General features: G+C 39.9%; 1 protein-coding gene across 2 annotated transcripts in view; it reads right to left on the minus strand.

The window, feature by feature from the left end:
• PKD2 (polycystin 2, transient receptor potential cation channel) overlaps positions 1-26,159 on the minus strand; it is a 66,957-nt gene that overhangs the window by 5,172 nt on the left and 35,626 nt on the right. Inside the window, exons 3-13 of one of the 2 annotated variants that reach the window (XM_018049318.1) lie at positions 25,203-25,336; positions 23,293-23,543; positions 19,029-19,253; positions 15,910-16,138; positions 13,390-13,557; positions 10,705-10,886; positions 9,021-9,141; positions 5,491-5,589; positions 2,401-2,522; positions 2,030-2,147; positions 503-663 (exon numbers count right to left, since the gene is read on the minus strand). In XM_018049318.1, the coding sequence (XP_017904807.1) occupies positions 503-663; positions 2,030-2,147; positions 2,401-2,522; positions 5,491-5,589; positions 9,021-9,141; positions 10,705-10,886; positions 13,390-13,557; positions 15,910-16,138; positions 19,029-19,253; positions 23,293-23,543; positions 25,203-25,336 (1,810 nt within the window). Of the gene's footprint in view, positions 1-502; positions 667-2,029; positions 2,148-2,400; positions 2,523-5,490; positions 5,590-9,020; positions 9,142-10,704; positions 10,887-13,389; positions 13,558-15,909; positions 16,139-19,028; positions 19,254-23,292; positions 23,544-25,202; positions 25,337-26,159 lie in introns of both variants that reach the window. The other variant, XM_005681449.3, reaches the window with a different exon arrangement.

A 26,159-nucleotide genomic window follows, 5' to 3' on the forward strand; every position in this document is an offset into this window, starting at 1 on the left:
AATAAAGGGCAGTGTGATGATGCCACCTCATCAAATAGAAAATATCAGTAAAAGAAGAGAAATTGTTAAAAAGAACTAAATAGAAATTCTGGAGTTGAAAAGAATAAGAAATGAAATGAAAAATTCATATAATAAATTACTTTCATAAACAGAAAAGAACACTAATAATACTTATTAGAAAGAACTGACAATTAGTCATGGAAAAGACAAAATGAGAGAGGTGGGAAAAGCTAGTTAGTGTCATTTTGATTCTTGTCAACTCAAGTGAATGAGTGAGTGAAAGTCGCTCAGTTGTGTCTGACTCTTTGCAACCCCATAGACTATACAGTCCTTGGAATTCTCCAGGCCAGAATACTGGGGTGGGTAGCCATGCCCTCCTCCAGAGGATCTTCCTAACCCAAGGATCAAAGCCGGGTATCCCACATTGCAGGCGGATTCTTTACCAGCCAAGCCACACGGGAAGCCCCTTGTTAACTCGAATTATCATTTCCTCAATACTTACACTTGAAACTCTTCATAAGAAACCCCACTGGAGATGCTGCCCCTCCTTCTGGAGCTATGCCCACTGTCGTCATCATCCTCCTCCTCAGAGTCATCCAGGCTTCGAGGGAAACTTCGGCTGCTCATGGGACGTGGTAAAGAGCTGTGATCCAAGTCCAGGTCCTCCTGAAGAACACGGGATCACTGAGTGACGGGCAGGAAGCCCTCAGCACCACAGAAGCTTCATGGAGGACTGGGACAAAGGGGAAATGGGTGTGTGCCATTCACCTAGGATTCCTGTGAGGTTAACACCAAGACTGTGATCCTCACACTTTTCAATTTCACGTACTGGCAAATGTTCAAAATAGATTTTAATGACCAGCAAGAAGTTGCTAACTCCTTGTCTGAACAAAAAAGAACAGTAAAAATACAGAAAAGCAAAGAAAAAAGTAAATGAAGAAATATGTTTTCACCTTTTCATAAAAGGGAACATATGTTAATAGCTATGAAGTAAGGAAAGATACCATCTCAGAGTAAGAATTTTGGCTAGATACAGCCATGTGAAAATATTATTCATTGTCTTCTTGCTCATATTTCAGTATGACTGGTGAAGTTTTTCCACTTAAGGGCATTGTCTTGTGGAGCAGCATTTCAAACCCACTGTTCTATACTGTCTTCTCATAGGAACTAGCTTTTGTGTAACATTCATTTGCATTCTCTGTATTTCAATCAGCACGGATTTTCTGGGGTTTGTTTAACTATTTATTTTTAAAGTTAATGTTAAAATTTTAAGTTATTTTTTCTGATTATAAAAGCTCATGTAAGCTTGTTTTTAATAGTTTCATAGTAAGTATTCAAATGGAAGGCTTTGGTTAGTTTTATTTTATTATACATGATAATTTAGAGAACAACTAAATTTATCTCTTCTGAGAAATCTTTTTTCCTTATTCTCATGGACACTGTGAAGTATATAACTACTCAAAGTTTTCATCAAATGGGTTACTAGAAAGCTTAGGGCTAAATCTGCTGCTCAATCTTATTAGGCATGACAGGGAGCTCAACCTGGTGTTCTGTGATAGCCTAGAGGGGTGGGATGTGGGTAGCAGGAGTAAGGTTCAGGAAGGAGGGTATATGTATACTTATGGCTGATTCATGTTTCTGTACAGCAGAAACCAACATTAAAAAGTAATTATCATCCAATTAAAAATAAATTAAAAATTAAAAAAGTATATTTTTTTGTGAAGTGCATTTTTTAGTTTCATTCAGGTTTGCCTTTATAACTCAATTTTGTTCCGCTTCACTCTTTTTTTCTACATTTATGCTAACTTAATGCTTTTCAATATATTATGGTGTTATATATCCTTTTTGGAGTAGGCAGGGTACTACTACATCAATGGAGAGAGAGAGAGAAAGAGAGAGGGAGAGAGAGAGAGAAAGATAGAGAGAAAGAGAGAGAGACACACATATGCTCTCAACAACCCACTACTTAATAAGCTGTTTGAAATATTGCAGGTGCTGAACCAATCATGTTCTCCTAAACCAGACCCACCCTCTCTTTCTCCAAGTCGTCTCGCATCTGCTGGTGCTCATGTTCAGTCAGTTCCTGGTCTCCATCCTGGTCATATTTTGTGAATATTGCCTCAATCTCTGCATCAGTATGGCCTTTCCTGAAATTAGTGAGAGGTTACAGATGAACTCATCCGTGCACACGATCCATCCCAAACACAGACACACTGACATGCAGGAGGAAAGGAGAAACTGCTGAGTCAGGGCCATTCTCCTCTTAGAATACATTCCAGAAAGACACCCACCTCTGAAACAAACGTGTCTCTATGAGCACTTGGGCTAGAAGGAGACTTGGCACTAAGGATTTATCTTTACATAAGGACTTTCCCAGCACTGGCAAACTGAGATTCTTACCCTTTGAGATCTTGCCGAAGTTCATCAAAGTTTAACTTGCCTCCCCCTTGCCGCAGACTCTCTGAAATGTCATCCACAGTATTTTTCTTCAGTTTTAGTTTGATCAAGGCTTTATGGTAACCCTGCCAGAAAGAAAGACTGTTTTAGTTTATCCTCCTTTTTCATTTGTTCTGCCTTTCAATTACAGTGGTAACTACTGTAAACGCAGTGACCAGAACAGTATCTGACATAAATGGACCACAAAACAGGTGCAGGTTGGATAAATGACAGACGCATCCTGAGTTTTCCATGAAGCTCATGTGGGAAGGGAGAAGGCAATGGCACCCCACTCCAGTACTCTTGCCTGGAAAATCCCATGGATGGAGGAGCCTGGTAGGCTGCAGTCCATGGGGTCGCCAAGAGTCGGACACGACTGAGTGACTTCACTTTCACTTTTCACTTTCACGCATTGGAGATGGAAATGGCAACCCACTCCAGTGTTCTTGCCTGGAGAATCCCAGGGACGGGGGAGCCTGGTAGGCTGCTGTCTATGGGATCGCACAGAGTTGGACACGACTGAAGTGACTTAGCAGCAGCAGCAGCAGCATGTGGGAAGAGTCAGGTCTTTCAGTAAATGAAGAAGAACTAGGGATCTTTTGGTTTGTATTCAAGTTAAGTGTACAGGACAAAAGTCAGTACATTCCACAGCTGTCTGCCTCAGAGTATGTAGGAATGTGCAATATTTCTTGAGAAAACGAAGAAACCTGAGTCATAGATTAATTATTTTCTATATTATCTTACAGTTGATAATTTCCTTTCCTAAGTCATGAGTGTAAAAAACACTTCAGTGACAAGGAGATGAGGATTTTTCACTATACACTGCAGTCCTTACTATACATGGCAGCGCAGGGCTGTACAAAAAGACAGTGCAACTGTGTGAAGCAATGTTAATTAATCAATGGGAAAAAGTATGACTGTTCTGTGACCTTTGAAACTTTTGTTGAAACATTAAAAACTCCCTCGGTGTAGGCTACAAATCTATGGGGAGATTTTAAAAAGAGTAAAATGATTATTTTAGTACACTGACATTTTAAACAGTAGAAACATTGAAAACTGAAGTTTTATTTCTTTGTAAGAAACTTATTCAGAGTACCCCAAACAATAATTGCCTTCTTCTTGTTACTGTATAACATACACTATTAAGTGAGCATCTTTTCTACGTCTTGATGAGTTATAATCCTTTCTTAACCTGGATCAGCTTCCAATATTTTATCCCTTGCCCTTCCGAAGTTGTGAAATATCTCTGCTGCTGCTAAGTCACTTCAGTCGTGTCCGACTCTGTGTGACCCCATAGACGGCAGCCCACCAGGCTCCCCCGTCCCTGGGATTCTCCAGGCAAGAACACTGGAGTGGGTTGCCATTTCCATCTCCAATGCATGAAAGTGAAAAGTGAAAGTGAAGTCGCTCAGTCGTGTTCGACTCTTGGCGACCCCATGGACTGCAGCCTACCAGGCTCCTCCGTCCATGGGATTTTCCAGGCAAGAGTACTGGAGCCCCTTTAATGTGAAATTAGTTGCCAGCATAAAGACATCTTCATCCTATTTGTCACAATCTCTTTCCTCATTTATCTTGATAAACGTGCCTTCACTAGTACCATCTGGCTGCTCTCAAGCTCTTGAGAGCAATGTCAACACTCCCATGGCCAGCTATGTATTTCTTCTAAAAATTCACTGTTTGTTTTCAATTTCACTTCCAGTGTTATCATTCTTTGTTTCTTTGAAACACTTTCTTCTTTGCTGGCGTATTCTCTCCTTTCATTATGCATATTTATAAAATGTCACATGGGTTTATCACTGGGAGATAAGGAGGCAATATGACTATAAATTTTGTGCATAAGCTGAATAGCAGACGCTCAGGGACCAACCCTTGACTCTGAAAGAAGTGACATTATGAGTCACTGACGATGATGCACATTTGTTATTTGTGTGATGACTCACAGAGCTGGTGGTGAAGTTTGTCCTTCCTGCTATTACTCACAGTTAATATGCTATGATAACTGAACTATACTGTGATAACTGAAAGTGAAGTTTGTACTGTATACTAATACTCAGTCAGTATACTGCAGTAACTGAAATTTGAACTGTGTTGAAAGGCTGGTGTTATTTAACTGAAATCACTGAAACGGTGCACATCAGACCCAAAGAGCAAAGTAAAGACTGCTTGTAATTACCCTGGGGATTTGCTGGAATATAACCAACTGTTACGTAAAATTCAGGATAACACAAATGTTAGGTCTTGTCCAGGGGTCTTTGTTTTTTACAAAGCGGAAGTTCTCTGTTTCAACATGATTCACAGACAACATTGTCCTGTGGTTTGAACCAAACAAAAAAATATTATGGTCAAGGAACCACTGTATCCCACAGAATGATGACTGGCAACAAGCTGTGTACTTCAGATGTAGTTATTTGTTGTTGCTGAAGTTTTATACTTTAAATCAAGTAAAGAAGTCACATGGAGAAGAACAAAGTTGCCCAGCTTTCCTGTCCTGCCCTTCCATTTAACAATTAAACACTTCCTGAGAAGGTGCATAAGTGAAAGTTCTCAGGACCTTAGGCTGTGGACTTGATCCAAGGACTTCTTCCTTTGACTTTTAAAACTTCCCTGGAAGGTCAAGGGTAAAGTGTGAACAACAAAATATTTGCCTCTAAAACTTCTTTGCTTTTTTAAAAAAATCAAAATTAAGATAGAAGAAGGGAAAATGTCTTTATATAATCTTCTCTTCCCGTTTATTCTGAACTCTGAATCTAAAAGTGAGAGCTGACTAGAGAAGGTGTCAAAATAAATAAAGAGGATGAACCCAGCAGCTAAACTCTTAAGAGGCAAGAGATTATTGAGAATTCAATTCTAGGGCATTAAAGGATTCCCAGAATTTAAATCCAAGACAGCAGTGTGTCTATCTCTATCTCCAACGTAGAGAACATTTAACTTATTCCTGGAACACAGCAACCTATCCTTTATTTTAAATGATCATGTTGATCTGGCAATCTGGCTGAAACAACATTTATTTCACGTAGAAAATAAAATGATTCTGAGAATTAGGGCTTGTCATACCTTTCTGATAAGATCCGAGAGTTCCATCTCAGCTTTCTGCTGGGCCAAATCAGATTTAACTTCAGAGTAAGTATCATTGATGATGGCCAAAAACATATTCTGTTTGTACATCAAAGAAATTTAGAGATTAAAGAAGAAACCTAAATATATTTTGTAAACATCAATCTAAAATTTGACACATTTGACCTTTTTTTAAAAAACAATCTGTTTCATGAAGTCATCAATTAATAGTTTTGCTACCAAATTCTTTGGGAAAATTGGTTTTTCCTTTGTTATGGCAAATAAAAATGCAATATACTTACTTACAAATGCAATACAAATGCAGTAAGTCTTACTTACAAATGCAATATTTTCCAAAAAGAGACAAGAATGAAATACAACAAAATATTAACGTATTTACCTAGGAATGGTGGGGGTATTTTATTACTTTTGCTTATCTATGTTCTGTACATTTTTCACTTGACATAAGTTATTAGAGGTATAGAACTCTAAATAGATTCTCAAATTTCAGTAGTCAAGCCAGACAAGTGGAGTCTATGTTTATTTCAAATACTGTTATAATAGTTAAGGTTCACAGAACATATTTTAAGTAGTTAAAAAGACCTCCGCAAATAGAAACATGGTAGGCCTAGCAGAAAAGATAGTCAAGAAAAGCTCAGTGGGAAAGACATAGACTTTGCAGTCAAGCAGACTTGGGTTTCTACCTTGGCACTGCCACACTCTATTCATTCTTCTATTCTTCATTCTAAAATTTATTTGTTTTTGCATTTATAAAATGGGAGAAATAGTAGTATCTCCACTACAGATCTGTAGTAAGGATTAATGAGTTCATCTATGTAAAGGACTTAGGACAGAATTAACAGATGGCAGGTGCTACATTATTTATAGCTACTGTTATCATTCAGTAGTGGTTAGTCCATTTTCCTGACTTTTCCCTCCCCCACTATAATGATTTGCATTTCCAATGCCTGTTTCCAGTGGATTTTCTCAAAGTATCACACCTAACTGATAAGGTCCTTCTTTAACATGTTCTTCCTTTGGTTTTCCTTTTTAGCATGTAACTACGGTCTGTGACTACACAGTTGTGTATTATGTCTGTTTTCCATACAAGTCCACAGAATCGTCATGAGAGGAGGGTTGGTATCTATTTTCCTTACTACTTGCATCCCCTGCTACTGCTAAGTCGTTTCAGTCGTGTCCGACTCTGTGCGACCCATAGATGGCAGCCCACCAGGCTCCGCCATCCCTGGGATTCTCCAGGCAAGAAGACTGGAGTGGGTTGCCATTTCCTTCTCCTAGAAAGTGAAAAGTGAACGTGAAGTTGCTCAGTCGTGTCCGACTCTTCGCGACCCCATGGACTGCAGCCCACCAGGCTCCTCCGTCCATGGGATTTTCCAGGCAAGAGCTTGCATCCCCAGTACCCAGTATATAGCCTGAAATGTGGTGGCTCCATAAATATTTATTGATGACTGATGAATAAACAAATCAGAGCTCCATTATTTTAATGAGCTACTAAATCTCTATGAAGTAAGGAGGAATATCATTTAGGATTCTGTATCAGAAATGAGAGCAGAATATAAAATACACAGAAGTTTGCGGCTTCATGTTCAATAATAAGGGCAGACAGCTGCAGTCAGTGGACTGTAACCCAGCTTCGTTCTTCCCACACAGGCATCCAATGCTTTATGTCTCTTTTCCAAATGATCAATAACTAATGCCTGCAAATGTCAGTGGAAATGGATTATAGTGAAATCTCTTCTTCTGAAGAGATTTCAAAAAATGGAAAGTGGCTAGAATGGTTCTTGAAGGTGTGGGGAGAAGAAGTTCACGGCCTCTCCATTTTGTGTCTCTTGACTGAGGGGTGGACTTTGAATAAAAGGTCTTTCCTTGTTGATGGGGGGGCTTTTGCTCCTGGCTAAGCCAAGCCAGTTCATATCACTGTGGTTTCTTAAGTGAGGGTAATAGATTAACACTTGGCAGTCATCTCAGAATGGTGGCCAGCCCTGCCCTTGGCTTGCCATTTACAAGGAAAAAAAAAAAAAAAAGATTTGTATTGATAGTAGCCTCCCCTCTCTCTGGAAGGTACAGGGAGAACAATTCCTTTTTGTGAAGTAGTACAAATAAATATTTCAGTATAAAGACAAAAACTAAGAGCTTTTCATGTTCCAGGCATTGATCTGATAAAATGACTGAACAATTTAGGAGGCACTGCCTGTTAGAAGCCAACATTCAAATATGTCCGCGTTTGAGCATTTCCAATTGCTATGATCATGTCTCTCTCTGGCAGACTGATGTACAGAGAAAACTTAGCGGCCTGAAGTCAACTAAAGGGTCTGCCGCAGAACTCTCAATTCCTGATTTCTGCTCTCTTAGTAGAGACTCTGGGATTCAGATGCTTCAGTATTCAAAATATTACTAATGTAAGAGAGTGACAAAGGGTTACTCTTCTATTTTTTTCTTTAATATATGACAGGAAACAGAAACTTTTAAGAGGCTTAAGTTTAAAACTAATCATGATACATACAGACAGCAAGATATAAATGCTATTCCTGATTCTTTCAGTCCAATTAAAATACATCTAATTCTCAATCAGTAAACACCATATACTTGACCACTAAATACCTGGACCAACTCTGGAGCTCCTACAACTGAAATAATGAACTGTATACAAAGGATCTTTACAAAATCAACTAAAAATGGAAACACTGGTTTTTCTTAAGATATAGTTAATGTAAGGAAAATCTTAAGTGACAGTGTTTAAAATGAAAAATACCCACAGCCCAGGTTAAGCTAAGTTAATACTTAGTGGAGTGGACAAATAAATGTATAAATGCTAAGATAAAGAACAAAATGCCTTTCAAAAAAACTTAATTAAAGACCAAAATGCTAAAAATCTGAATTTGTACCAAACCAAGAGAATGAGGAATATTTTTGAAAATAAAATTTAAAATAACTTCCATTCATTGTGAGATTTAGTTTTAAATTAAAATTTGAAATATTCTTTGCATGCAGTCTCTAGATATATGAAATATGAGTAAGTTAAAACAACCTATCTTGACCTCGACAAACAACAATTCACTCAAAGGTCACTCCTGGTACCCTGCATCTGGCTTGCTCTGTCATTTTCTATTTTTAAAAAAGAAAAGAAGAAGGAGAGAAATGAAAAGTCATGCAAGCAAGCGATCATGAAAGTGCTGACATTTGTGTTAAAAAAAAAGCGTGTAAGCAAATTCTATTTCTTAGGCAAAGCACTATCTTAGGTAACCATAAATCTGCACTTGATTTACTTTTTTTTTAATTGAGTACATATATATAGATGAAAGATCATGGAAAAGATATTTGGTGAAGACTTAAAACTGTGAATGAATGAGAAATAAAACAAAACATGTTTTCTAATATCTACTTTTTTCTATACTTCCCAGGTCTTTAAAAAACTGATAGAGAATAAAGTGTGAGAGAAAAGAAAAGATGATTTATGATGGTGATTTATGAAGTTTCAATCACCTCACTATAAACAAAAGTGTACATACCAAAAGAATGAAGAACATAAAGAACACAAATGTAGTGAAATAAATTGGTCCCAAAACTCGATTAGCTTCCTCAATCTCTGCGAAGTTGATATCACCCAAAATGATACGGAATTGAGTGAAGCTATAAAAACAAAACAAAACACAATACCACAATACAAAAACAAAGAGTGTCCAGCATTCTTTTGACATAACATTGCTCAAAAGATAATTTCATACTTTTGGACCTTTTGTAAAAATCAATGTAGAAAGCTGCCAAGTAACAGAAAATTGTCAACCCCTTGGGAAAACTCTTGCTACTTATATGAGCAATTAAAAGCTTTTTAGAATAAAAATAATATGCTTTCATGCAAAATATGTTATTTTCATTTCATTAAAAATAAAACAGTAATTATTATTAGATGACTTATAAAGCAACTGACTATAAGAATTTAACACATAATCTGGGTAAAAGATGATAACTCTAAATCTTCACAATGGTCACCCTGCATATGAATTTAAAATCTCTTAAGAAAAAAAGATTTTTGAAGGATAGCCAAGATTGTATGTGTTTGAAGATCCAATATTCTCAATGCACTTAAAACGGGGTCAAGAACTGCTATGTGTTGCCAGATGCTGGGTCTTAATCCGTAAAACTGTTTCCATTCCCAACTTTCATGAAACAGTAACATTATTTAGGCATTCTTGTACACAAAGCCCTATTAACTTCTATTACCATGACAATCATCTTTCCTAACTTCTTTCTACAGGCCATGGAAGTCTGATAGTGGCTACTTTACCTATTTCTAACATTGTATTTATGAATTTTGGGAAAAAACGTGAAAATTCCTGTATTGGTTTGTGCTTCTCCTCGAATATTAGAAATAGCTTTCTTTTTTCCTTAGAAAATAAGCTGAAGTTTAAATGTATGGCAACAATATTTGATAGGTATAAAAATAGAGGCAAATTGTGTCTTTTTTTTTTTTTAATTTTTTATTTTTTTTAAATTTTAAAATCTTTAATTCTTACATGCGTTCCCAAACATGAACCCCCCTCCCACCTCCCTCCCCACAACATCTCTCTGGGTCATCCCCATGCACCAGCCCCAAGCAAGCTGCACCCTACGTCAGACATGGACTGGCGATTCAATTCTTACATGACAGTATACATGTTAGAATTCCCATTCTCCCAAATCATCCCACCCTCTCCCTCTCCCTCTGAGTCCAAAAGTCTGGTATACACATCTGTGTCTTTTTTCCTGTCTTGCATACAGGGTGAAACTGGAGCCAATTATACAGAGTGAAGTAAGCCAGAAAGAAAAACACCAATACAGTATACTAACACATATATATGGAATTTAGGAAGATGGCAATGACGACCCTGTATGCAAGACAAATTGTGTCTTAAATGCTACCATCTGCATTTGGTGCTGAGTAGACCTCATTCTTTGGGACAGAGCTGGTTTATGATAACTATTATTCTATATTTTACTATGGTACTTTTAGGCTCTATTTTAAACATTAGCATTTCAGAAATTATTGTCACAATTGCACTGGTGGGTTAATGTTTTTGGAAAGAGAATGAATTCTCATTTTAAACCACTACTTTTAAATATTTGGTAGTTACCCAGCCCCCATGACGGTTTCTTTACCCTTGAGAAGGCAGTGTTTTCTCTGATTAAATTTGTCTTAATTTCATATATACTTACATACACTCTTGGAAAGTACTGAAGTCATCAACTTGAGTGCCAAAGACAAGGTATGCCAACTGAGCATATGCTAAGAAAATAATGAAGAACATCATTGCAAAGCCAAAGAGGTCTTTGGCACATCGAGACATGGTTGTAGAGAGCTGACTCATGGTCCTGTTAAAGCTGATAAATTTGAAGAGCTGCACAAGAGAGGGAAAATATACACAGATGAATGGGTAATATACCACATGACCCAGCACCACAAAATATACCACAGATGAATGTGGTATGTATACACAATGGATATTTATTCGGCCCTAAAAAGGAATGAAATTTTGATGCATGCTACAACATGAGTGAACTTTGAAAACACTGTGCTAAGTGAAATAAGCCAGACACAAAAACATGATTCTACTGATATGAGGTGCCTAGAGTAGGGAAATTCATAGAGACAAAAAAGGAGAATAGAGGTTCCCAGGAGCAGCAGAAAGCGAGAAATAGTTAGTGTTGAGTGGATACAGGGAAATGGGAAGTTAGTGTTGAACGGATAAAAAGGTTGCGGTGCGGATGATGAAAAAGTTCTGGAAATGCAGGGTGGTGATGGTTCACAACACTGTGAAGATACTTAATACCACTGTATTATACACTTACAAGTAGTTTAAACGGTAAACTTTCCACGTATATTTTACAGCAAAAAAAGAGAGAGACAAAAAATATGTTTGCTTTTTTTTTCCAAATCCAGCAACTTATATTATCCCATTCACGAAGTATTTGTTGAGGGAATACCATATACCAGACATTGTTCTTGGAGCTGGGAACACACCAGTGAACAGAGCAAAGCCCCTGCCCTCATGTCACTTATATTTCACATGTTGGATAAAACACAGAGAAAACAAGTTTAATTATAATTAAAATGATCACTGATATTTCTCCCCTGGAAAGACTAAAAGAGAAAAAACCCACAAATGAAAACTAGCTAGGTAAGGCACAGAGAGCGATACTCAATATTTTGCAATGACCTATAATGGAAAAGTGGAAGTTGCTCAGTTGTGTCTGACTCTTTGCAACCTCATGGACTGCAGCCTGCAAGGCTCCTCTGTCCATGGAATTCTCCAGGCCAGAATACTGGAGTGGGTAGCTGTTCCCTTCTCTAGGAATAATAGAAAAGAATCTGAATATACATATATAAAACTGAATCATTTTGCTACACACTTGAAACTAACACACTGTAAATTAACTATAGTCCAACAAAAACAAAAAGAGTTAAGCTAAAAAAAGCACTAGTTAAAAAAACTCCAGAAAATACTTACTGAATATTATCAACTGTTATTTACTGGGCATCAACTGTGTGCCAGGCATTGGCCAGGGTACAGAGTAAGGATCTGTACCAGGCTCTGACTGCACAGCCACGTTGTGCATTTCTGTAGACAAGGCATTGAGGATGCTGCCCAAATTGGGCAGCTCCAACCCAGAGGGCATGAATCCCACACAGCTCTAGCTAGGAGCCCTGGTGGAAGGACGTGAAGAGATCCATCAGAAGTAGAGTTCTGATCCCTGCCTTAAAGAACTTAATGGTTCCCATGGTCTTGGGAGTAAAATATTCACAGGTGAAACACTAAATTAAACACTCAGCCTGAGGCACATACTGAAAGCAAATATCTAGCATTTTACTTAAAGACCTCTTATACACTGTTTCTGGCCATAACAAGATGTTTTTGATGGTTGTTGAAACATTACTTAATATAGCTCCCAGCACTATTTCTATGAAATTGTGATTATTATTACAGTTTGTGATAATGGCTTGGTATGTTAGTGATGGTTTCTCTTGAACAAATATGTAAATGAAAAAATGGAATGAGAGACTCAGGACAAGGTCTAAACCCCCTGATAAATCTCAGGCCTTCCAGCTATGAATATCATTCTGAAAAATTAGTAACTGTTGGAAAGTCCCTTCTATAAGGGTGTTCTTCAATACAACTTTAAAATCTAAATTAAAATCTAGTCACTTGTGACTAATAGCAGTTACTATCTGGATGGCACAATCACAAAACTTGACTGGTGACAGTCTGACAGCTGTCTAAGAACGAAAATTTCCTGCATCTCCAGAATTGAGGCTTATTGTATATGACATGACTCACGCTTTCACACACAAGGAAATGCACGTGATGCTTTAGGAGAAGAAGGAAATGAGTCCTGAAGGCACTACTCAGAGAAGGTGTCTGTCCAATCTCAATTCTAGGTAAAGCTTCCCTAAGACCTCCACCTGGAAAGGAGGCAATGTTTCCAGAGAACATTTCCAATGCAGTCTCTCTCCCTTCCATCTCCCCACCCTTCCCCCTTCTTAGTTCCTTTTCCTTCACCTGGTCACCCCACATCAGGTAAAATTCGAACCCGTCTCTGTCTCTGTATAGCCAGGGGCCCTAGGCAAGCAGACACACTGAAAGGGGCTCTTAATGCACCTATTAAACAAAACCTACAAAGATAGTTCTTGCAAGAGTGCAAGCAATCAGGAGCCCCATTCAACAGTGAGATAAAAGATCATGAGAGTCCTGCTCATTTGTTTCAGTCATAATACACGGAGCAGCTTTGGCTACTTCAATTTCACCACAGAAGCAAATTCAGGTCCTTCAACACTTTCTGTGACTCACACTACCAAAAAGAAGAAAAAATATTAAAAATCTGAATGTGAAATTTATAAATTACCTTAATCCACACAAAAAACACTATGACAGCAGCTATGTTGTTGAACTGTGTTTGCCAGTATGCCAGATTCTCAAAGTTGGGAAAAGTATTTTGATCTTCTAGAAACTGTAGCAGAACTTCCACATTTGATGTTCTGTATATGTTAATTCCTATAGCGACCACTGACAGCTGGAAAACAAAAGATTAAATAAAGATTTTATTACAGTGTTCTAGAAATCTATAGCTTACCTTAAAATGACTCGTTTATTTTCCTTCACCAGTGTATTAGTTCTAGGGCTCACCACTCTATTCACCCAATGGCATTCATAAAAGTCACTCACACACCCAGAGAGAAAGTGTTAAGTACTGCCATAAAAAGTGAAACAATACACTGCTTGCACTTCCCTAGTTAGAAACAGAATTCAGTGAGAGCACGTGTGTGTGCACACACCTGAGATGTCACTTTATCACAAAACAAATCACACAGGGATGCCTTCTGTTTTTTCTGCCACCTGCTTTCTCAGGCCTCATCTCACTCTCTGTTTTCATTTATGGGGCTATTTCCTCACTCTCTAGCCATCTATCCTTTCCTTTATTCAACAAATACATAGATATCTGCACATACAGCACTGTGGTAGGGATCAAGAGGAACAAATGGAAGTAAGAAGTACAAACCTCGTCTTTGAGAAACTTCTACTCTGGTTCAAGAGCAAATAAACACACAAAGACAAATAGTACCAAAACCTTCGAAGAAGCTGACATCACACAACACAGGTGAAGGGTGAATCGAGATGTATTAAAAGGAGTGCTCGTGAGAAAAAAGAAGGAGCTTGGTCTTAGATGGTGGAATGATGGGCACAGAGGGTTTGAGAAGGCTTGCAGTGGGAAGACGTAGCCCAGAGGTCCCCCTTGCTTGTTTCTGTCCTTTTAACTCATGACCGTACAACTCTTCATATCCGCTTTGGTTCTGGGCTATAAAACCAGGTTTGAGGGTAATACTGGGCCCTACTTGCATCCATCACCACTGGGTGAACGTGTATGTGTGGAAAGTGCTAAGGGTCAACCAGAAATGTCTGGCCCGCATGTAGATCGTGAATCCATGGCAGCTGGGCTGTGGCAAGTGCCGTGACCTTTGCTGTTCATTCTCTTTCTTTCTCATGGTCACAGACCACTTCATCAGCCCTTGCTGGGATGGCTGTCTTGGTGATTATCAGAGTCAAGACCTGACTGACTGCCAACCACAGATGAAAAAGAACACCTCACCACCTTCCTTTTCTTCTCTGTAAAGGAGTCCCAGTCTTAACCTAGTATTTTTTGCACTGGTGGTAGGAATATTTCCTTTGAGCTTTTTGGAATATACTGATAAGTGTTTTCTGTATAGACTTAGCTGAAAGAAAATGGCTGACTGACTGAATCTAAAAATAACTTTTACCAACTCTCACTAGGTACCCTTTGTTTTAGCTCTGCCCAGGGCAAATGTTTATAAAAATACGGAAATAAAGTGAAGTGAAAGTCACTTAGTCGTGTCTGACTCTTTGCGACCCCATGGACTATACAGTCCATGGAATTCTCCAGGCCAGAATACTGGAGTGGGTAGCCGTTCCCTTCTCCAGGGGATCTTCCCAACCCAGGGATCGAACCTAGGTCTCCTGCAATGTAGGCACATTCTTTATTAGCTGAGTCATCAGGGAAGCCCATCAATGTCATATCATAGACACTGAATTTCCTTGAGACTCTTCCTTCAAAATAGAGAATGAGAGAGAAAAGAGAAGAAAGAGAATTTATGAGAGTTTGGGTCATTATGTGACTCTGAGTTTTGAGATTCTCATCTCTTTCTACCGAAGAATTTTCTTTTTTTGATATAACCTTCACAGAAAGCATGCCCTATTTCTACAGGGTCAGAAAAGGTTTCAAAGGAGAAGTAGGGTTCTAGTAACTGTTTCCTGTACTTATAAAAGCACACTGTCTGAACTGTGGTCTTGTCAGTACTAAGAGTTAAAAAAAATAACAACAGCATAGGGAAGCAAGTTTCCAAGAAAATACTTGCAAAATTCTGTGGCTGCTGAGCCAAAAAACTAGCCTTAACTTTCATGATATCAACAAGAAAGAAAATATTAAAACTCCTACACAAGTGATAAGAAAGTGTTAGAATTCTGTTTGTATTTATTTTTATCCAAATATTTAAAATTCTATGATGTGTAGGACTTTGCAAATGTACCTATTACACCACTACCAAAACAGAATAAACAAAACATTGTAATCTCTCCCACATCTCGTATGGCATGCCAAAGCCAAATATGAATTACTAAGCTATTCTTCTTATTAGTGTGGCCAAACAACAGCCTATTGTAAATGCCTCTCCACTTCATATGCAGAATGGTTACTCATGCAAAATGAGACAATTAGGAACACTGAAGCTGTTATCACAGAGGAGAACTTTAGATTCTCCTTCAGGAAGATAAAGACCCACAACAGTGAGGACAGCAGAGACTAACACGCTTCTATAACAGAAAGGAGATTTGGTGTTGTTCTCCAACCTACCACGATGATCACAACATCCAGACAATTCCAGAAACTCCTGAAATAGTGTAGCTTGTGAATGCGAATTTCCAATATCTCTTCCACCACATAGTAAAGGATAAAGAAACAAAAGATAATCTCACAGGCTGCCAGGAAGAAATCAAAAGTTGTAACATAGCGGATCAGCTTTACAGGCTGAAATTGCCAAGATGGGATCACACCTCCTGTTGCTGGGAATTCGATCAGTAACCTGCATTGTAATAAGAACAATTAAAACAATAACATCAATAACACCACATGGATGCAGTCAGGGAAGAACATCATCTACTCTGTCCCTGTACTAGGAGGTAATAAAACTACAACCACAAGTCACCCCAGTTGTGCATGTGTGCTCAATTGTGTCTCTTTGCAACCCCGTGGACTGTAGCCCGCCAGGCTCCTCTGTCCATGGGATTTTCCAGGCAAGAATACTGGTGTGGGTTGCCATTTCCTACTGCAAGGGATCTTCCCAACCCAGGGATCAAACCTGCAACTCTTATATCTCCTGCACAGGCAGGTGGGATCTTTATCACTAGCATCACCTGGGAAGCCCTAGTCATCCTAGTTTGGGATGACCACCACAAGTCACTCCAAACAAGTGACAAAATGTTCTTATCACAGCCAGTAACCCCCTCCTTGTAGAATTCTGTGTCACAAGAAGAACAAATCTTGTCTTCCCAAATCCTCCCAGACCAAAGAGATTATTTCTCCTCAGCCTCCCATTTACTTTTCTTGTAGTCATACTACTCAGAATGCTGTATAATTGTTTTTCAAATACAGAAATTAATCAAACAAGCCTTTCTCAGACTTCCATTAAATCACTCAATTAGGCAATGAAGAACATAAGAAGTTTGTGTCATCTTTCAAAACACCTATGGCCCAGCTGAGAAGTAGGATGTCTGTTTTGTATACAGATAAAGATACGGAACGAGTTTCTTATTCATGCATTTGGTGAATCAACATTGAATATTTGCTTAGGAAAGCCTTTCTGCTATTGGAACTTCCTAGAACCTTATAGTGAATTGGTGCTTAGTAAATGTCTGATTGTCTGAAACAGTAACATATGTTTTTACATTCACACTGAAGGCACTGGTCTTTAGTGCTTTATCATAATTGAAATGAAGATGCTTCTTGCCAAATTCACCTTTGCAGGTGTCACAGTGAGAAGGTTAAATGATTCACTTAATGGTATAATTTCCCTTCACACTAGAAATAGACTCTCTAGACCCTTAACTTTTAAGATTTTTAAAAAGACCTCCAGTCAACTATTAGGCATAACTATCTCTCCCATTACAGGATAGACAGGACAGGACCTCTAGAACCTGAGTATCTAAGGCTCAAGCGTGAGCAACACTCAAGTAGACGCAGGGTCTACAGCAAATTAGAATTGGTCAAAGCGTGAAACATTTTCCTTCCTTCATAGTATCAGTATTCTGTTTCCTTCCTATTTGATGTGCTAGAGAGTAGGAGTGAGAACCACAAACCAGAGAGCAATACTGAAATGAAGAGCCTTGTGATAGTCTCAGTATAAACTCGCAAGGGCAGGAAGCGGCCTCTGTGTGCTGAGTCATCTCTCTCTGCCCGTTCTGGTTCTGCATGGTCAACCCCTCCAGATACTGAGGCAACAATGCAGAAGAATGAAGCAACTGCCTTGACAATATTCACTCGTGAACTATGGTGAGGAAGTGAGACATATTCATTTATACCTTCTATATATCTGTTACTTCCTTAAATGTCAATCAGAGTTGCTTGCTTGTGTTTATCCTCTTTCTGTTCTCACCAGAATCAGATGTTCAATAATAACTGTGGCAAATTTTCATTCGTTTCTAGTAATATCTATTACTTGATTTAATGTAAATCACAATGGAATTTAATGTGAATAAAGTTAGATATAAAGACTGGGAAAATCTACTTGGCTATATAATGTAGAGTTTGAGTTCAGTCTCAAAAATAAAGCTACTACAACAATTTATCCTTATTATTTGGTGGGTAAACATATGTGCAGGGCTTCCCAGATGGCACAGTGGTAAAGAATCTGCCTCCCAAGGCAGGAGACTCAAGAGATGGAGGTCGATCTCTGGGTTGGGAAGATCCCCTGAAGTAGGAAATGGCAACCTGCTCCAGTATTCTTGCCTGGAAAATTCCAAGGACAGAGGAGCCTGATGGGGTCGCAAGAGTTGGACATGACTGAGCGATTGAGCACACAACACAGACAACACAAATGTATGTGCAAGTAATTCATGTTGGCAGTGTTTGGATGTTGCCACAGTGTTCACAAGGAGGATTAAAGTGGGTGGCTGCTGAATCTCCAGAGTTCTGCTTTTTTACAGCACACTACTCTCTAACATGCTATTTGTTTCTTTTGTTTATTGTTTATCATTTATTATCTCCTCCTGATTGAATACAAGCTCTACAAGGACAGGGAAATTTATTCTGTTCACTGATGCATGCCAGAAGACTTGAACAGTGCCTGGCATATACTAAGTGTCTAATAAAGGTTTGTTGAATGAATGGATGAATGAGAGGCCCAAACAAGCCAGTGAGATCTTTTGTTAGTTTCCTCACTATCAGCAGAGTGGTCATGATGGTGACGTCACAGAATCGGCAGAAGGAACTTTATGTACCTTTGGTAAATCTTTTTAAGTGTGAGCAGATACCTAGGTACCCTGCTCAACCCAAGCATAGCCCCTGACTACTGTGCTTATGTTCTGGTAGCAGGGGCATCGTATGAGACTGGGAAGCTCAGGAAAGTGAGACAAGATTTGATGCCAGGGCTCCTTGGTAACAGAGTATCTTCATAATGGGAAAGGATAAATGCCAGCAAAACACAGTGCTTTATCTGAGAAAGTTCTAGCTTTGGGATGAACTTGGATCTGACTTAAGGTTCTTCCTAACTTGCAATATTCAGGGAACCTAACTCCTTTCCCCTAAATGGCCCCATCCCAATAAGTTTTTGGTTTTCATCCCTCCTTGTTATCATTTTTGATCCTTGACACTCTCATGCAGACAACTGCAGGTAATGGTTTTCTGGCTTAAAATCCAGACTAGGATGTATTTACAAATACACAGAAGTGGAAGGAATGAGTGCCCTTCATACACACCTGATCACGCAGAACAGGTTAACGTTGGCGTTGTACACTGAAAAGTCAATAAAAATTGCCCTGGTTCCTCGGTCCAGCCAGACATTTTTCTTGAGGTTAGCAACCTGAGCGGCTGTTTCCTCTCTCGTTCTTGACAAATCCAGGTAATAACCAGCTCCACTATAAGTTGCAATCATTCCCCAGTGGCTACTCCCATTCAAGTCTTTTTCACTTGTGTAGATCCAACTAATTAAAAAACAAAACAAACAGGTAAAATCAATGGAACACTTGGAGCAATTACAGAGACAACTGGTTCCTGGTAAGACAGAATAGGTATTGATAAAAATAAATGCAAGTCTCATCAAGCTGGGTTATGTGCTTTCCACGGAGCTTTGCATTTTCTTACATAATTCTCAAATAGCTATTATCCCCCTGCTAGGAACAAGGGCCCTGAGGCTTAGTGAGGTCAGTTCTGTCTCAAATCTTTTTACAGTAAAGTCAGAAACCTACCCCAGAACTGTCTGTATTCAGAGGTCTATTCTATTAGTTCTCAGCTGATATGGTTCCCTTCCCAGGGTAACTTTGGGACTAGATGACTTGAGGCCTCCCAAAAATTCCAGCCCAAACGGATACAAATTCATCAAGTGCCACTGGCAGCAACCAAACTAAGTTGAGACTCCACAGAGCATTGGGAATTTAATCCACAGACATTTACAGAGGCTCTTGGGAAGCACATGATGATTTGGCATTAACGAGGATAGAAAGATGAACCAAGATCCTTTCTCTCCCAAATTTATAAGGTGTAATTAAACCATGAAAATACAAGGTAGCAGATAATAAGAACCGAAGAAGAAGCATAGAGAGATTTCTTGGACCAATCTGAGGGAAGCTAGTCTTCTTTGAAGTTTCAGAGATGAAGAGAAATGTGAATCAGAGAAGGATTTGGGAAGAAAATATGCTGAACATAGGTTGTGGAAGGCAAGCAGGATTCAGACTTACACAGGGAGATGGGGATGGTATTTTTAAGCCTGAGCCTGGCAGAGTCAAGGAAGTACAAGGTGTCTGCCAGTAGTTTGGTTTGGCTCCCAGATGATGAAGAAGAGAGGGCTGAAAGATACACTGTGGTCAGGTAGTGAGGGGCAGGCCTCACAGGGTCACTGAAGAGAAGGTTTCTGGGAGGCATAGAACAGGGTTACTCTGGTGGCTGCAGACAAGCCTGAAGTGGGGAGGAACAGAGAATTTGTGGGCAGAAAAGAGTCAACATAGTGGGTCTTAGACCACCGTTTCTTAAAAAGCCCTGCTTGCAAGGTTGGTCCTCAGTCGGTATATGAAATTTAGGTGGTAAATAGCTCCCTACACTTCTGAAACTCTTTCTCTGACCAGAAACAGTGGCTTGAGGTACCTAGGCTTCTGTGAAAACAAGGTGGCTTATGCTGCATGCCTGCTTTGCTTCTGGGAGTCTGGGATTTGAGGATGTGCCAGGCAGAGCCTGCCTATGTGACCAGCACCCAGTAAAATAGGGCAGGCACCAAGTCTCTGATGAGCAACATTTCCTATGAGTTGTCACAGTGCGTTACTGGAGGAAGGAAGCATGTCCCGCGCAACTCTGCTGGGAGAGGACCTTTGCAAACTGCACCTGGTTTCCTCCAGACTCTGCCCCATGTGCCTGTCCCTCTCTCTGCTTTTGCATATATCCTTTCATTGCAATAAACCTTAGCTGTGAATATATGCTGAATCCAGGGAGCTCTGAGCAACTTGGTGAACCTGGGGGTGGTCCCGCAGACCCCAACACAGCTGAGCCAGCTGTCCCTACAAGAACCAAGAGGCGACGAGGCCTGAACTAGAGCAGTGAGGTGGAAAGGAAAAGGAAGAACTGACACAGGGCCACAGCAACGACTGTCAACAGAGCCTGGCACTGATTTGGAAGTTGGGGCAAGTGAGAGGAGACCTCTGAAAAATGACTTGAGTCTTTTTCGGGCAATTCAAAGATGGTGGTGCTATGTACAGGAGGGAGTTCAGATCCAACAAGAAAGTGATGAGTTCAATTTGGGGCATTTTCAATGTTGGGAGCTACATGTAGCATGCAGACTCATCTTCTATCACTCGAATGTTAGCAGTGATAGAACATTGCTTCTTCACTCCAGCCAGCACCAAGGGCATTTCTAAAAAAGGGAGAATTCACTAGGAACACGCCTGGCACATGTTAACACTCAGTATATTTGTTGAAGAAACAATGAATCATCAAACAGAGATGAGAATGGGAGCCATCTGAATACCAAAGGAGAGAGTATAAAGAAAGAAAAGATAGAGATCTGAATATAGAACCTGGAACTAAGAGAGAGGAAGGGGGTTGTAGAATTAAGAGAAGCTCAATTTCACTATCACTCGCCAAAGTCAAAAGAACAAGCAACCAACCAGACCGTATCCTGCAGGGGGGTTGATGAGGATTAGGCTGGTAATGGATCAGTGGATCAGCAAACAGAACAAACCCACTAGTAGCTTCCAAGAGAGAGGTTAAAGGCAAAGGCTTAAGCATTAAGGTGTGAATCAATGGTAATGCAAAGGAAGAAGCAGTGAAGACTCTTCTTTCAAGAAGTATGGTGATGAAGGGAAGGTGAAATGGGAATAACTCAGATTCTGGCAGGACCAGGGATGGTCTAGAAATACATGCAGGAAGGACCCCTGCATAGCCCCCCTGCATGAAAAATCACTAATTCATTGTGTATCCAACAGGTATTTACTGAACATTTTGGATGTTCTAGGTACTGTTCAAAGCTTTGGAAATATACTGTTTGAACAAAACAGAGTCCCTACCATTAAGAAGCTTGAATTCTGACAGGAAGCTTAGGGCAACAAGCAGGCACCAGAGTAACATAATTAATATGGAAGAAGCAATGTGGTATCACAGAAGAAACATGGGCTTTGGAGTCAAGCTGGTTAAATCCTAGCATGGTTCCATTTACTAACAGAAACGCTTTGGGTAAGTAAGCCTCCATCTTTTCATCTATAAAGTGAAATGGACACCTATTTCAGAGTTGTTCTGTGAAAAGTAGAGGAGATAATGCATGAATTTACTTTTTAAATAGCATCTGGCATGGAGTAGAGGCTACATACATCTCTCTTATCAAGACATGAAATAAAATATGAGATAAGAAAAAATAAATAAATACAAATATGAGATAAGAAGCCGCAGTTTAAACATGTGCTTTGGAGAAGGAAAAGGCAACCCATTCCAATATTCTTGCCTGGAGAATCCCATGGACGGAGGAGCCTGGTAGGCTGCAGTCCATGGGGTCGCAAAGAGTCGGACACGACTGAGCGACTTCACTTTCTTTCTTTCTTATACTTGGCGGTAACTAGAAAATGGAGCATTAGAGAACAAAATCATTTTTCACAACCTGGAAAAATTGTGTTTTGAGGATTCAGTCCCTTTACTCTATATCTGATGTGTAATAAGTTTGTTTCTTACAGGCCGGGGCATTAAAGAGGGTGTGCACTGGATGACAGACAAAGAACCTGGTTATTGAAGAGGTGTTTGCCCTCAAGTGTGTCAGCTAATATGGAGTCTGGTATCTTAGTTCCCAACAAAGGGATCTAGATAAACTGAAAGAGTTTAATAAAGCTTAGAAGAAAATTATAACCGTAGTGACTTACCCAGGGCCCATGACCCAAGAGATCCACTTTGGGACAGCCTGAGAGCTCTTCTTACTTTTTATAATAATTCTAGAAATAACGACTGCCCTCCCTCAATACACAAGATGTTTTAAGTATGGTTATCAAAGAACACTAAAAAATCCCTGCAAATACACACAATGTAGATATGTACTCAAAATCATAAACACACATTTGAGAACAGGTTTTAAACCAGAGAGAAAAACTGCCTCAAAAACTTATTATACACTTTAATTAATTGTACTCTGAACACAAATTTATTTCTAACAGCTAATAAAAAAGAATTTCTGTATCAAAAGAACTTCCTAGTAACAACCTAGTGAACCATGGCCCTGGATCTATAAACATAGGATCCAGGCATCTCCAAAGAAACCTCTGAAGGCCCAGGTAGCCTTCTGCCTGTGGGGATGTGGTCAATAATTAAGCCTTTTGAAAAATATATATGTGGAAGCTGATGCATGTAAAAAGTAGAGAAAACTTGAGAAGCCAAAGTTTGGCCACAGCCTTAAATATAAGCCTTAAGGGCATATTCTCCTTGGTGAAGGGTCAGAAAATGATGGAATGAATGTCCGTGAGAAGCCAGGGCCCAGGTCCACAAGCCACAGACACTTACGCAGTTCCATTTCTAGGACCGAATGGAGCCCGGTCTTCACTGCTGACGGAGTAGACATCATAGCACTCTTTAATTTCATCTCTCAAGTCCAGGGGGATGGAACAGGATCCATTTCTGACTCTGAGCTGCCGTATACGTGGTACCCCTAACAGGAGGTTCTCATAGTAGATGAAGCTTCGGTTGTCAGCTTCTGTTCTGTTGCTGGGCTGCGTCTTCCAGTAGAGCCCATCCAACAAGGCGCCTTCTGTGAACTGAAAGCAAAGGCAACATTTTTGAAAAGCTCCAAGCTCAGAGGCTGCCTTGTTTCTTCCTGGAATGCTTGTGTTACCCATAGTTTGACAACTCTGTGAACAGGGCAGAGTGACAAGGGTGGGTTTTGCTGTCAGAGGAACTGGATCTTGCTCCAATCGTGCTCCACCATTTAATTGCTAGCTGCAAGGACTTGAACATCTGTAATATCTATCTTTTTACTTTATTTTTTGGCCACATCATGTGGCATGTGGGATCTTAGTTCCTCAACCAGGGATCGGACTTGCGCACTCTGCAGTGGAAGTGTGGAGTCTCAACCACTGGACTACCAGAAAAGTCCCTATAATATCTGTCTTTTGTGTGGTTGCTATACCTGGCACAGAGTGGGCACTTCATAAATAGTAACTTGGATTTTTACCCTAGTTCTAAAGGCAGGGGGTGGTGGTGCCATTTGCATGAATCTATAACCATGCTCAATTTCACTTTCCCTTATTAAAACAGCATCCCACATAGTAATCATGGTTCATTTTCACTGCAGAGATAAAAGACTATCGCCTTGATTACCAGTCTGCTATCTGGTGGACCTTTAAATTGTCTGGAGTTTTCTGTCATATTGTGAACTCTCTAGCCCCCCACCCCTTCTTCCTCCTCTCTGTTTTTAGAGTTTGGCATTCATCATCACAGAACTGTGTATATGTGAGACATCTTAGTTGGTCTCTAGGGATGACAAACTCACATTTGTCACACTGAGTTGTTTCTCAGTGTCTTATCTTTATCAGATGGTCAACCGAGAGGGAATGCTTTGCTTTCTTGAAATGGGGAAGACTTACATATGTGGTTTTTGATTCCAAGAATTTTTAAGCATTATTTAGTGTACTCTGGTTCTTGTGATCTATTTTCTCTATCTCTAAAATCAACAGCTGTGACGCCAGAGTTTAAGAAGAATGTTAGAAAGTATTTCCCCAGGAGGAAACAAGCATTTTCTCTCCAAATTCCCTTTCCATATTCTTAGATTCTGTATATACCTTCGAGATCAGTTTAATATTTTTCCTATGATATCACTTATTGCTTATCCTCTAATGTTAATGTTGGAATTTGTGACAATTTGAGGAGGGGCTGGGTTGAATTTTACATTAGAGATCTTTGAAAGAATGTGTCTGCCTTGTCCTAGGCATATGAATCCCTGTTCTGGAGTACATGCCACCATCAACAAAAGAGACAAGAACAGAAGTAAAAGAAGACAAAACAATAAATTCTGCCCTCATGGGCCTTATATCCTAGGAGATACGCAACAGATATTTACTGCATCATGAATGACTGAATGAATGACAACCTAGGGTGAGGAAGTCTCTGTCACACTAGAGAGAAGTCCATTCTTCTTACTTCTTAGCCACATGTAAGCACTCTGCATGTTAGTTTCTTCATTTACAATCTGGGACATGATTTTTGTGCTTACCTTATTAGGTTACAATGGGGGTTAAACAAGGTAAGGTATGAGACAAGGTACATGCAAGGTTCTCAACAGAAGTGCTAACAACTCACCATAACTTATAGCATCTCACCCAGTGTTAAGTGCATAGCAGGATCTGTAGACACCACTGAATTGAATTTATGAAGTCAAATGAACAATTTTCAATGATAAAGAGGTCATTTGCAAATACCTTCCAGAAGTCTTCCATTGAAGAAAGAGTTTTAAAGTTAGTTTTCTCCATTTTGGACACGGGGGTGTCCAGGAAGAGTTGTGACATGATCCGGGTGTAGTAGTACACACTGGAGCTCATCATCCCATAGGTCACTGGAAGACAGAACAAGCCAAATGAACTGTGCAAAGGACCCAGCACACTCGCTCACACCATCCCAGTGAACACGCAGATAGCCATCCTGCCTTCCTTCCCTTCATCATTATTCCAGGGTTCCTCCCCAGTTCTCTGGCTTTTAAAAAAAATAAATTAACATTGGCTTACGTGAAACAGAATTGGCTTACTACTGAATATCAGATTAAGATCAGGCGTCTCTGATCTTGATGCTTGGGACTTCCAATATGCCCTTCAACTTCACTTCCACCACCTCCCAAAACACTCTCCACACCAGTGAGTCTGATGCCCCCAGCAGAGGTTACCTGGAGCTTCTCATCCTCCTGCTATGGGCTGCTGCTCACTCTCTCCACAATAGGATGGGCAGGCCATTCTCACTTTATTCTCAGATCAATTCTCCATTCTTCTCTGTGCCTCACAGCTGACCCCTACAGACTGTGCCACTGGGTTCCCCTGCATTCAGTCAACAGGAGGCAGGACAGGGGATCTGGGGGCCCAGGAGTCGGGTTTCCCCCTCTGCTCTCTCCCTCACTACCTGGATGCAGTTTGGCAGGACCCTCTAACTGTGGCCACAGCTGCTGGGGGCATCTCTTCTCCAGTCACACTGGCCTCACGCCATGCCACTCCATCTCCTGTCCCTTCAGGCCTGCAAGTGGGAATCCTTCCCAGCACCTCATGTCCCCTTGCTGACTCTTGTAACCTTGCCACACCTCTGTAAACAGCCCCTCTATTAAACTTTCTTTAATTACCACTTGCATCTCCCATCTCTTTCCTTCTGGGATGCTGACTAACACAGACACATCT

This window comes from Capra hircus, chromosome 6, assembly GCF_001704415.2.
Source record: "Capra hircus breed San Clemente chromosome 6, ASM170441v1, whole genome shotgun sequence".
Classification (NCBI taxonomy): domain Eukaryota; kingdom Metazoa; phylum Chordata; class Mammalia; order Artiodactyla; family Bovidae; genus Capra; species Capra hircus.